Below are 14349 nucleotides of genomic sequence, written 5' to 3'. Positions count from 1 at the left end.
CGGTTGAAAAAGAAAGGTTTGCAAGCACTGCTGCCTCTGCCAACACTTAATTCAGGTCCCCTGGTCATTCCAGATTACAGAACGTCCTTGTACGCCCAGCAGCTCTGTGTTCAGGCAGCATCTATGCTGAAGTGCCAGCCTTGGTACAGCAAGCCAGCAGAGTATTAAGTCATCTTCCAGTTCACAAGTTTCTTTGCTAAAAACAACCACCCCCATGTGTTGTGACTGACTTCTAGATCTATCAAGCTCACTCAGGAAAACATATGCTGTAAGCCCCGTCTTATGAATGCCTGTGTGCTTAATACCACCTACACCATTATCACACTAAGGATCAACAGGAATATTCATGCTTGCAAAGTTAAGGGTACAAGTAACTGCTCATAAGACATCTGCGTTTGTTTGCACCTGTAAAATATACCAATTGTGGTCCTGTATCATAAATGATGGGTTACTATTTGATCATAGGCAGTAATATCAAGGTATTTTCTGGGATGGATACAATAGAGTTAAAACTTTTAGGGAAATGCAAGACACTTTTCTCTGCCCTGTTCAGAAGGAGGCTTTGCTCTTTGGGAGTACACAGGGATACACGGGCCTTAGGCCATGGAAGAACTGTGTCCCATGTGTATCAAGGAATCAGCACTAACAGGAATCACTTCAAGCCATTAAGAGGGAAGAAGAGGGAAGAACGTTTCTCTTTGACTCTCCAAACTAAAAGCAGTTTAACAGCACAACTGTACATACAAAAATAATTATACAATTATACTCCAAATGAAGGGCAAATTTTTACAAGTTTTCCAGTATCACTCAAATTCTGTATGGATTACTGAAAATTCATCAACAGTTTATACATGTGGGACACATAAAACTCTTCTTTATGTATGATTTAGGAATACAGATCTTAGTAGTGAATTTTGTTTTTTCATTAACACTAGTATTTTAGTTTTGTGGGAGGAAAAATAAATCAACTCTCTACAACAAAACAAAGAAAATGTGAAGACTAAGTGTTGAAGGGAAAAAAAAAACATCATTGTAGTTCAGGATTAGAGTGCTTTGGGATAGTGCACTTTTTATTCTACCTTGGTAATGTACAGATGCGTACAGAATGGTTATATCCTTCTCTACCTCCTCTGATGTGAAATCTTTTAAATGTTAAAACAATGTTTTAGTCAGTACATAAGCACATTCTTACAAAAATATAGCTTTTCAGACAACATGTTAAACAGTTTAAGAAAAATGTTTTCTCTTTCAGAACAAAACTACCGTGTAACCTAGCTTCCACTGATAATTAAATTGCAAGTGGTAATTCAGCAAGAGCCTCTCATAACATGTTTGGTCTAGACCAATACAACCAGGCCATACACTACTGAAGTATACCTATTTGCCCCAAAACATTCAAGAAATACTGGTGCACGTGAATCTATACCATATCCACATTTCTCCTCCCTGTTAAGCAACCTTTCCTTCTTCAAGAACCTAGTGCTTATGAGAACCCAGCTTTAATTACCGTGCTGTAAGAGTTCAAAGTACCTCTATAAACTACTGTTAAATCCACATCAAAATCTCAAAATTTAAGTAATTGATAGGGTAGCAGCTAAAGATGTCCATGAGGTGAACGGTCAAAGACTCTTTTCTCCTATGGAAGAGATTACAGAAATATCATGAATGAATGAAACTACAGTAAATAAAATTTAAAATTAGTTTTCTTCCCTTTGCAGTGAAGGATTTGGGGTATCCTTTCAGAAGTTGTTTTTGTTTTTCCTCCACCCCCACTTTTTTTTTTTTTAATGTTACGCCCATCTTCTGTATATGGAAGCACTGCAGTGTTCAATTTTAAGTATGAAAGAAAAAAAAAATCCTTGAAAAGTACCATCAATTAAAGAAGTATCTGGTGAAAAACAATCAAACAAACAAAAACTCCATGGACCACCCTCAGGGATGAAATGCTCAAGATGTCTTTTTTAATCAGTTTGTGAAGAACTACAAAAACTAAAAAGGATCACATTCTAAAGGTTCAGTGCATTCAGCAGCCACATAGTTTTGCTGCTTACTCATCTGTAAGTTGACTTTCAAAAATAACACCCTAGCTCATCAAAATATACATTTTCCATTTGCTTTTAAATTAAAATAATAATAAAAAACATTTAAAGAATTCACAATCAATAGCATGACTAAGTTTCAGGATCATCTACAGCATATAATTTAAAGGTTCAAGATGCCAATATGCAGCACGTGGCAGGCCTATATGCTCCATGCAGCATGTACATTTAGGATAATCTTGAATAATCTTGATGTTCAGACTTCAGTTTATTTCTTCCAAATAGTGTAGAATACCCACCTGGAGAAAACGAGCAGTCAAGGAAAAAAAAAAGTATGTAGTACATAGTTAAAGTGGAAGTAATTCTTTTCCACTTATATTTTAATTCTGAAAACTTCTCATAGGTCATAAAGATGGGTTAGGCAAAAATCTCAAGTGAAATCTCTCTGGATCCTCTTTTTTGCTCACCAGTTTAAAAGAGGACCCCATTTCCACTGAAATAGAAACCCTTTGCAAACCCATGTTTCCTCATCCCTGCTGCAGATTTTCAGGCTGTACATTTTGCATTGCAACGGCTGAACAAACTACAGAATTACTTCAGGAAGAACAATTAAAACTGCAGCTCTTCAATCAGGAGTTCACCAAACTGGGATACCTCTTCCTCATTTACTTGATAGCAATCTTGAATAGGAAAGTGACATCCAGCTGACAGATTTGTGAGGCCCTAACACCGACAAGATCAGACACACGAGTAATACTGAGATGTTCAGTAGCTGAACACTAGGTGTCCAAGTATCTTACTGGGCAATCATTTAACTGTCTACTGGATCTTGACTGCCTCAACAGGGGTTCTGCTGAATGCTCACTTAACAGATGAATCTAAATTTTGGCTCGGTTTTTCCTCTGTAAGCTTCTATGGTGTTGGCTTCAGGTGCCCAAATACTTTTCAAAAAGCAGAACTTTGTCACCCAGACTGAGCTAGAAGCAAACACCACGGAGCACCTAGCAGCTGTATGACTACTCTCTTTGCTACTCCTCCACTAGCATATGGACCTTCCGCAGGTACCTAATTCCAGCAGCTTCAAAGGAGCAGACAGGAAGATGAGACATGGACATCACCTTTTTTAGAGCTATGGCAACTGCTGCCTGCAGTTAGTCACAGATTTCTGGAATTTAAAATTTAGCATAACCAATATAGACTCACATAAAGATATATGCTCCTCTGTTTACACAATGAGGTCACACATGCTTCAGATGGGAACCTGCATGTTCATCGTAGTGTCCTGATGGAGACCTCAGGGACAAATACGCTTTCCTTAAAACAGAGAGTTGACTTTTATGTCAATAGCTACTTGAATTTCAGATGAACCCCAAAGCAACATGAGTAAATACCAGAATTTCAAGCAGCTGTTACACACAGCTACTATTCTGGAAGTAGGGAAAACAAGCAACTATAAAATATGATAAGATTGCTTTAGCATTTTTGGTCAGATTATGAAAATAAGCATTTGCATAAGTCAAAAGACTCATACAATTGCTCAAGAGATTTCAGGCACTAAATGAACATCACATAAGTGACTTTCTGAAGAAAGAAATAAAACCCTTATTTTTTAATTGGTTCTAGTAATTCTACCGTAAGCAACCACATCTCCGTCATCCGTGAAATATCACGTAGGTATAATCTTCTATTGAGATTCATACTTTCTGTTTCAAAATCTACGTTTCAAAAAAGGTGATAACTTGTACTCAAAATGCAGATAAAGGGATATCAGAAGTCCAAAACCAAATTTATAGTCAGAGTTAAGAAGGTGTATTATATACATATATATATATATATATTTTTTTTAAATATGTATCTTCCTTTGGGTTAATCTGAAGTCATTAAATTACTTTTTAAATATTCTTGTATCTACACCACTATATCATCACGTTCTTAATTTAGTCAAAAAAAGCAAACTAAAAGAGCTTGCCTCATTTCTCTAAGAACTGTTCACTTTCAAGCTCTGTTATACCTATTTAATGGTTAGTTTTAATTTTTTCTGATAAAAATATTTCTTGTCTGTGAGCTTACATACTAGAAATAAGTGCATTTTTCAAAGGAAAGAAGTACAATTTTCTACTTAATTCATTTACAGGCACTTTGCATATTTAAGGCCTGCAGTTGTGAAGGCAAAAGGATCTTAAACAATTTATCTGGTTGTAAATTACATGGGTAAGTATCTTCATATATAGTTTATTTCACTGTTTCCTTTTTGTCTTGAAAATGTTAAGATCAAATCTGAGTTTCGCTGCAGACATGAAAATAATGAGAAACAGGAGCTTGTTATAGTCAGTATGGTATCCAGAACAGCAAGCTATGGTATTAAACAGTATTGAGACCTTAGACAGAGAAGGAAGGCAAAATGAACACATGAAACAGAAGAAAGGCTGTGTCAGAGTTTCACTGACTTAATATATTATGGATAACCAGATCCTGGAAAGACTTCTTGTATTACAAAATGGACAGCCACAGCAGGCATTACTCCACAGAAGTATTTTCTGGGAGATCACAAGACCCAAAGCAAATTGAAACACAAGAGGGCAGATCAAAATGCCCCTTTGGAGCTCATGGCTTGAAGCTGTAACTTCCAGCTCCTTGTATAGGTTGCCCATCACCCACAAAATGAAGAAGTTCTGAAGAGTTATTTTTAGGAATGAGAATGTTGCAGAGAAATGTGTATACCTCCCTCCCACCACTTGGAATACTTTTTCAATATCATTAATTAATAATGTTTGTTAGGAATCCATTTTTTTTCTATTAAGATCTACTTTGAGACATATGTATGATGTCAGTTTATTAAGGGTTTTGCAGGGAACTGTGGAAGAGAGAGGAAGAGATAGGTGTTGTCATTTTGTTTTGGTTTTGTGGGGGAAACCAAAACAAAACAACACAGTCTCATCAGAACTCCTGTGCACCATTACCCTCATCATACAGTTTACTCTATACTGCATAAGCAACTACTCAGCAACACTCCAAAACATGAAAAACATAGCTTGCTCTTGAAAGGTGCTGATCATTTCTCTACCTGTGAATTTATGGCATCTTTAAAATATAATTTCTGCAACAATCTTCAAAAATAAAACTGCAGCTTTTTCATAGCAAATAAACTATATTAATAGTGTTTAAGTTAGAAGTGTTTTCTTGCATTCAAATTCTTTACCTCCAAGAAGTCTAAGCTTGCTCAATTTATTAAAACACTCTCTACCCTTTTTCAGTCTTTAAGGATACAATTCCATGTAGGAGGGAACACACACAATCTCTTTTGAAAACTCCACAGGACAATAAAGCCTGCTAAGCTGTTCTTCATACAGAGTCAAGGCATCGGTCAGATTGATACAGTTTCCCTAAAGAAAAAAGAAAAGTCCTGGTTATAATAAAAGCAGCAAAATTGCAGATGAATATGTATGCTGACATCAATGTAAGGCTCCCATATACTTCAAAACCAGACACACACAGTTCTTAACATTTAATATTTAAAATGAATATTGAACATTTCGTCTTCATTCTGCATGCAGCAAACAACAATTTGTAACTTTGCAAGAAAGAATAAATATAGAGGGGATTATCTATATTCTCACTAGCAGAAGCAACCATTACATTAGCACTTTCAGTTAAAGTAGACCACCATGTGTTGTTTACCTTTAACATCTACCCAATAACTACTTTCTTTGTGATCGCTTACATGTATCCGTAAACAGTATTACAACATCCAGATTTTCTCAATTATTTAACATTGCGTAGGTTTTAAAACATTAAAAGGCAGTATAGAATCCCATAATCTATTCATTTTAAACCAATTATTCCAAAGAGCAGTATGACAAAACAAATCAAATTGTGCAGAAGTTCTGTGGCTGTAGGTCACGCTGTCTTGAGCTGCTGTATATCACTTCTGAAATAGAACCACTTGCTATCTTTTTTTTTTTTCTTGGAACCATGTAGTATCTCATGTAAGAAAATGTTAGTATTATCTTTTTCTGACCAAAACAAAAATTAGCGCTTACATGATTTTCTCTAATGGTGCAACTATGAAATATCAGACACACCGAACTCACAGCATTCCTTCCCAGACAGCCAAATAAACATTACGTAAACAAATCAAATAGTTCTTGGAATACAAACACATCTCAATGACTACAAATGGCAAGGAACAGAAAAAAAGATCTCCTGGTTACAAGCACAAACTTGACTGAGGCTAAGTGTTAACAAGCAAGTCATGACAACATACACCTGTGATGCTGATACAGAAAAAGCTCTCATTTAATCAGAGGTGTGATTATCCATATCCATAATGTTGCTGAAGATTTAGAGCTAAGAGTGAGCCCACAGAACACCAACAGACTGAACAAACACACATTAGGCAAAGAAATACAACAGTCATGCACGTTTTATTAAAAATCTTCATCAAGTTTCTTGCCTCCCCTCCAACACCAAGTACTAGAATCTGTACTTGAGCCTACTAATTCAAGAGCACATAGCAGAGAGAATTATTATTTAAGCATTATGATTCACTGAAAGTTGGCTGAACATATGAACAGAATATTTAAACACACACATATATATGACAACTTTGTTTCTCTTACAGACACAGCTTATTCAGTATTTCTAGACCTGTAACTCGAAACGAAGGTCTAGTTCTATGAGGATCCCAGGAACAAAGGATTAATTCAACACTTCCAAAATGCTTGCACCTCACATGCCTAAGTCACTCTGCTAACACACAGCAAAACTTAGCTCCAAGAGACCAGTCTTTATTTAAGAAATCTGCATTTTTTTTTAACTTCTGTTTCTCAGTGCTCACAGATGTTTAGAAATGGTCCTAAAATAATTAAGTGCACACAAACACAACTGAAATTAATTTTCGTGAAGTGAGCAATTCACATAAGTTTGTTGAACAAACACACGTGCTCTTACAAATGAGGCAGAGGCTGAAACAAGCCAAGATCTTATTAAAACCAATATGCCTAAACAGCTCCCATCAACACTGTTTTTTTTTTTTTTACATATAACAACATCAGATAATAACCAGAAGCAAAGCATGCAATGCACATTCTGACTTTGGGATTTAAGCTGTTTTTTCTACTTCTTTGCTTGCAGTATTATTTTTCACTATGATGTATTTAAACTTTCATACTTCCAGAATAAATGGAAAGACACTTTATCTCACTGTTCTTCCTCTGGATTTTTTTTCAGCATGCTCAAATTTTCACAAGTGGAAAAAGAAAACGTAAAATTAAAAATATATACTATGCATAGTGTCTTTTAATTATGTTCTTGCAAGTTCTCTTTTTTAAAAAAAATAACTTGCATAAAACACGCATTTAATTCCAATTTTGACCATAATTATGGGCATGACGTGCCACGTGGTTATTTGTTAAAGGAAGATGGCCTGCTTTAAAACACTTGGTTTTGGACAGGTTTAATGATTTCCATAACGTTTCAGAGAACAGAAGAGATTTGTAAAAAGGTAAGATTTGAGCACTAACTCAGCACAACTGCTCAAAGCACAACAGACTACTGAAACGCTGATTTAGTAACCTATTATTATCCAGGGGACTGCAGCAGTTATTTTGTTCAGCCTCCCTTTACAAACATATAATTTTGTTTCAACACCAGACTGAATGGAAAAGAAAGGAAAAAAAAAACAACCTGTGTGTGCAATTTGAGTCATAAATAGAAACCACTGCTAGGTAATTTATGGAGCATACCACCATTACGGAGGAAGTTTAATAGGATACACAATGAGATATAAGTATCTATACTCAGTTTCTCAGCCTGCTGTTTCAGTATTTCATCCTTTCTCCCTTCTTCAGCATCAGACAAATCACTACAAACAGCATGACAAACAAATTACAGGAACAATGAAACTTGCCAATAAGCAGTTTTTACTTTTTCAAACCCAATTCCCAGATTCCCAATCTCCTCATCAAGATCTTACATAAAGTTAAAGATACCTTTATCTTTCAGAATACACACCACAGGACAATGTAACTCTGCAGAGTCAGGTGGTTTTTTTTGTAATTATTCAAATTTAACTCAACAAAAAGCTATAGAAATTAAAAAAAAAAGTCTATAAAACTTCGATTAACTTATTTCAGTAATGAGAAAAAGTATCAAAAAAGATCACCATTATTAACACTTTTTATTAACATCTTTCAACTAAGACTACAGTTTTAAGATCAGTAGATCACATTTAGATGGTCTTGCATCACTAAAATATGACACAGGGAACCATGCCCAGAATGCAACATAGTGATCAGTCAGGTAAGTCAGATAATCCACAAAGTTCCCCGCCTAACAAAAATAGTTAAATGGTAGACCAATTAATTTAATGTTCTAAACAGCCACTATACACTCAAGTAATAGCTAATACTGACCAGCGTTTAATAAAATTCAAAACTGATGAGTCCCTGACTATTCTTTTTTTTTAAAGGGAGATCAGCAAAATTCAGCCTTTTCCCTCCCACATTGTTCATTCCATTTTCAACATACAGAAAAAGAAAAAAAAAAACTACCAAATTCCACTCCCTGCCCCCCTGGTTAATTTTATTTTTTTTTCCCCCCCGTATCAAACAATTTGACGGAGGAGAAATGTGAGAATGCAAGTGGTGTTGCCTTTTTATTTTTTTAATCCTTAACAAGTATCCCTTTGACACTGATGTATTTGAGGTAGTTTTCAACATTGAGATTAACGGATCTCATTAACTTGCTCATGACTGATGATTCCCTGAACTGTTTCACAGTCTTTGCATTCAGAGTCTGCTCGATGCTTGTACACATTATGACAGCTCGTGTCTGTCTCCCAACACCAATTATTCTTCGCTTTCACAAGGTATAAATTCTGGAGCACAATGGTTTTAGTTTGAGTTTCTACAACACAACACAAAACAATTTAAATAACAAATACAGTGCTGGGCAGACAATTAAAAACTATTCCTTAAAATAAAGTAATTAGCCCTATTAATTCCGGTTAACTTTAAAATGTTACCTGTAAAGGGGATGTGTTCATCAACTAGTTCAGCTCAATCTAGGCCACTATGCTTCCTCTGACCTTGGACAGTAAACCAGTGATTTGAAAACAGATGGAAGGGTCCCTCTCTCCATACCTGTCCATTTCTTTGACACCATTTTTATGTACCTTACCCTACATGCCATTGTTACTGGAAATTTTGTCTGCCACAGTGCACTAGAGAAGGTTAATTTTTACTTTTAATTTAACATGGTTTTCTATTTTTATTTTGTAATTTCAAAGGATGGATCTGGACATGGCCAAGGTTTCTTTCCTTCCTCACTTCAAAGTGACTAAGAAGCAAGGAGATACATGGAGCACTGAAGTCCTAGCATCAAACCTAGGCTCGAGTTTTGGATAACAGGGACAGCTTTTAAAGAGATAACAGAGGCAAACCTGACTGCAGGTATCTCCACTGACCAAGTGATCAATTAGTTTAAAACCAAACTCTCAGTAACCCAAGGAAAAGCCTGCCCCTTAAAAACTTCCAAACTGCCAAGAAATCACACAGGCGCACACAGAGACATGTACATGTTCCTCCAGTCTCCTTTCATGTTTCAGACCAGAGAACCCTGCTCCCTCTTTGGAAGTGATAATTAGAAAACCCACACAGGAGCCAAAAAAGGATTTTAACTATGGAGCAACATAACCATGGTCCGCACACTCAGAGGGCAGGGCCACACTGTGTTAGAGAGTGACCCAAGGTGCGACAGCTTGGCGAGTGACTGGGCGTGTGGGGGAAATCTGATCTCTCGCACCGGTGGTAAGTGCTGTTTGCTCGAATGAAACCTGTGAGTGGTCTGAGAACATTTCCACCTCGTCTGGCAGAGACAACCCAGAAGAGGAAGGAGTAAATTCCCATACAGAGGTATTTTTAAAGGTTCCACTTCTTAAACAGGCAGAAAATGATAGCTTGCTCAACCTCAAAGGATTAGATCAGCAGAGCAAAAATTTAGCACAGAAAAAGGCATTTCCATAGCCACGTATACTCCACTGGCACATATTGACAACTCACAGTCAGTCTCAGCACCTTGCAGAGCACAGCGTCACAGTGGCTGGACAATCCTGGAGTGCTATGCGGAGGGCATAGGATTAGTGATGGTTCAGCAAAAAAACATACACACTAGTATTTACAAGTAGGTATTTCACGGAAGTTAGGAAATCACCTGGGCAACCTAGAAGTTACACTGGCTTTTAGAAGGTGTAACAGCATCAAAATGTATGCGTTCAAAAACAAGACACTGGGAAGGTCCAGCAGGGATGAAACTGGACCTTGGGATACACCGAGTTCTGATACACTCACTGACTCAGACTTCTCTCCCTTCTGCAGTTTGAGAACTTGCTTCCCTTGGAGAAGACAATGCCGAGGGCTTCACAGACCCGTATTAGATCACTGAATACTTCGAAGCATGAGCTTCGGAAGGAGAAGGAAAAACAGAAATGTAGCAAGCCATGAGATTTTTAGGCATCAGTGTAGTGGGATTAAGTCTATATGCAGACACAGGGCTACAAGTTCTGTAGGTTAAGGTCTCTGACTCTTTGTACACTGGAAAACCTGGGTCCTACACAGACTGCAAGACTCCTAAGGTGGATGACATGGTTAAAAAGCAAGGCAACTATCCGCACAAGTGCTCTCATTGTTATTACTATTGGCAGATGCGTACAACAATTACACAGGCATTTTTCACCAACATATTTAAGCACAGACTTATAGCAACAGAGAATGCAATCCATAAATTGTACTTTCTACCTCTCCAGAGCAGAAACAAGCTAAAAAGAGCCTCCTACATCCTAAAATTGGACACATCTGTTCTTGCATCCCCTAGGAATACAAATAAATAATCTGAAAAGCCTTTCCACAGCTACGGTCTCTCTGTAAGTCTTAATAAAGTGTTAGACAATGTTAGTTACCAGTCTCCACCTAGTGGTGAAAGGATTTTCTGAATTACCACTGGGAGACTGCTTTGAGGATCAGCATGGCATCCCAGGTTGTATGTGTTAGAATAGTATGTGGATAAAAGAAAAAAAAAGCTGCAACTAACTTTATTTCAATAATCTCAAAAAACAGTGTGCATGAACACTGCTGTATTGCACTGCTGATTGCCAAGCATATGGAAACACCAACTGTGTCCTGCTCAGAAATAAGTAGCTGAAAATAAAAACAGCTCCACACCTGAACTTTTAAATCCCACTTCTCCTTTATACAGTTGTTGAGATCAACCTCTGCCAAAGTTTAAAAAAAAAAAAGTACTTAAAATTAAGTCTTCTCAATTTTCTCCACACTGTGTAACATCATGTTTCGGTAACTGTTGTTTTCAGAACTCCAATCTGACACACTCCTCGAATTACCAGAGCATCCCTCAAAATTTTTGCAGGCTTTTGTAAAAATGCAAAAATTTTGTAAAAAATGTTAAAAAAAAAAAGGAAAAATTTAAATTTTTTTTGCCTCTGCATACAAACACTGAACAGGTAACTGCAAATTCTGGGTCCGGGAGCACTTCTCAGCTCTGAGGTCAGGGTCCATGCCCCATTCTTAATGCACTTTGGTCTCAATTAGAGGAAATGATATGGATGAGAGGAAGCTGTCAACATCAGCAGATTTACTCAAATTTTTTTGTTTGTTGATAATGCACATACCATGCAAAAAATACACTGTCTGCATTAAGACCTGCAACATCTAACCAAAATCAAATTAGCCTGCCAATTTTCTTTATTGAATAAACTCTGCAGAAGACTCACAGCCAGTGAGCACAGCAATGGCACCATCCATTTTGTCATCTGCAGATGAAAAGAGAAGCCATCACACCATCTGCACAATGCAATTAAGTAAAAACCAGGTATTTTTGTGCACTGTGCAAACGCTGATGAATTTGGGATTTTAAGTCAATCAAAAATACCATTAAGTAATTATTTGTATATTAGTATTTTTTCTAGTTAATGCATATGAAATTATCAAATTTTAACAATTAAAAAACAGGAAAAAAATCTGGAAGTTCAGAGCTACATCACAGGGCCTAAACAAAAGACTCAATTCTCACTTACACTGCAAACAGTCCACAGAACTCTAGAGGAAAGTATTACTGAATGGGAACAGAAAGCTACGGCTAAAGTGCACAACTATTTTCTTCTAGCAGTTATAGCCTGCAATATTACTTGTATTGCTTCCATGTTACCAACCTACTACCAATTGTTTTCATTTCCCAAACATCCCCAGCTATTCTGAAGACTGTTTTTCAGCCTGCACTTGTGGACTGGAGAGCACTGTAGTTAGACATGTCTAGACTCTGCCTGTTGATAGCTTTCTTGAGTGATACCTGCAGTGGTTTGCTCCTTCTGATAGCATAAACACACCTTCTTGTCATCTGCTGTAAAACACCCCAAAATCAGTTTATGTGCTTGAAAGGTAACATTTTCCAAAACTTGTTCACAGCTCAATGAACAGGTGATGAGCATTTCCATTTATTTTTGCTAGCAGTGGTATTTAAGAGAGTCAGGCAGCAACACAATACTCGAGTCTGTCAATTTATGAACAGCGTTGTCCTTTTGGATATAGGATTTCTTGAGCACTGAAATAAATAACATTCTAACGAGATACACAAGGTAACCTCTGTAAGCACAACTGTCAGAAGACAGGCTACAGAGGACAAGATCCAAATGGTAGTACAACATAATGCCAAGACAGAAAAAGGAACCATAGCTACTTGCCAGTAAGCAGTAAGACAATGACTTTTCCAGCATGTTTCCTATCAGGCATCTCCTCCTCACAGTGAAGGTCAGGCCGTAACAATTAGGTGGACATTCCCTTAGTCACTTTTCTTGATGATATTAAACATATTTTCTGTTTTACAGAACCAACAAGCACTTCAAGAAAGCAGGTGGGGGAATGACACACAAGGTCTTGGGTTTTAAAAACACAGCTTCCTCAACAGGCTTCTGATTTCTTCAGCAGTAAAATGCAGCCTACTACCTAGGACAGGCATCCTGGAAGTTAACAGTTGGAACAAAAGTAACTTAAATAGACAACATACAAGGAGCTAAAAATGCCTGTAATATAACAACTAACCCATCAATGTTCTCCGTGTGTCACTGTGGTTGGCTACTAAAGTCAGTATCAGTCATGTCTGAACTTCTGCCCACAGCCTCACTCAGTCTAGCCCAGCCAAGGCTGCACCAGTCCCAACCTCTACTGGTTTCACCTTGATGCAGAAAAACTACCTCCATGGTCCCTGGCTGCAGCATGGCCATCACTCCAGCATAAGCTTCCTCCAGGAGTCCTTCTGCAAAATCTGACAGATAGCAGTCCACAGACACCCATTTTCATATCCACTACTAAAGACGTATGTATAAAGAAATAAAACAGTTTCACTGTATATGTCACAGGTAGCAACACTGCACCACAAGTGCTTGGTCTGTCTAAAAGATGTAGTCTCTTTTCAATGCCAACACCCGTCCAGAGTATTTCCACTATTAACAGAATAAAAAAGCCACTAAGATTTACAGCATGATAGGACTGTTTTAGCTGTATCTCATTTCAACCACAAGATAATTTACCTTGCCCACAAAACCACTGCATTTCAAAATTAAGCACCACGGTAAAGTTACCAAAAGAACACCCCTCGTTCTGTAACTCAAACTTCTCAAGAACCCATCCAATTTAAGAGCAAACCAATTCTTCTGCACACCTCCGAAAGCTAGCTCTGACTGGAATATTAAATGAGTGTTCAAATGCATAATTTTAGCAGAGTTATTTCAGAGCTTAACGAGATATTTCAAAATGCTGCACTTAGATGCTACACGCATCAGAAGACTAGTTAAAGTATGGGCATGACACAAAAGAAATACGGCTTCAGAGGCATTTCAGTCATCCGTCTGCTGGGTCTTGTCATGTTTCTGTACAATTGCTCACAGCTTTGTGGCACTCTATATTCAGAATTACATATAGAAAATATCTTCAGAGGAAAGCTTTACCACAATTACATTATACCTGAGGTGGCTATACTGTAGCAAGTATAAGTTTTAAATTATATTTAAATGGAATTGGATTAGAAACTTGATACACAAAAAAACTTTGAACTGTATAAAACATTTCATAAAACACCAACCATTATAACAAGTGGATTAAAACAAAATCTGCTTCCCAGAAGTCAAATCAGTGATTTGCATTAGAAGTGAATAGTAAGCAAGAAGAGAGTAATTACTCTCAACTGACTCATCTTCTCGTCCCATTGTACCTATGGGAAATTCTTACACCTTTATGAATGACAC

The 14349-nt window shown here is 37.2% G+C and overlaps 1 protein-coding gene across 2 annotated transcripts in view; it reads right to left on the bottom strand.

Annotated features, from left to right (window-relative positions):
• Positions 1-1939: 1939 nt before the first annotated feature.
• The window catches only part of SMS (spermine synthase), a 44291-nt gene continuing 31881 nt past the window's right edge, over positions 1940-14349 (bottom strand). For both annotated transcript variants that reach the window (XM_027449066.3, XM_021279001.4), the window contains 2 exons: positions 5307-5422; positions 1940-2338 (listed from right to left, as the gene is read on the bottom strand). In XM_027449066.3, the coding sequence (XP_027304867.1) occupies positions 2308-2338; positions 5307-5422 (147 nt within the window). In that variant the 3' untranslated portion in view covers positions 1940-2307. The remainder of the gene's footprint in view (positions 2339-5306; positions 5423-14349) is intronic.

This window comes from Anas platyrhynchos, chromosome 1 (genome assembly GCF_047663525.1).
Source record: "Anas platyrhynchos isolate ZD024472 breed Pekin duck chromosome 1, IASCAAS_PekinDuck_T2T, whole genome shotgun sequence".
Taxonomy (NCBI): domain Eukaryota; kingdom Metazoa; phylum Chordata; class Aves; order Anseriformes; family Anatidae; genus Anas; species Anas platyrhynchos.
This window is presented reverse-complemented; position numbering and strand designations above follow the sequence as displayed.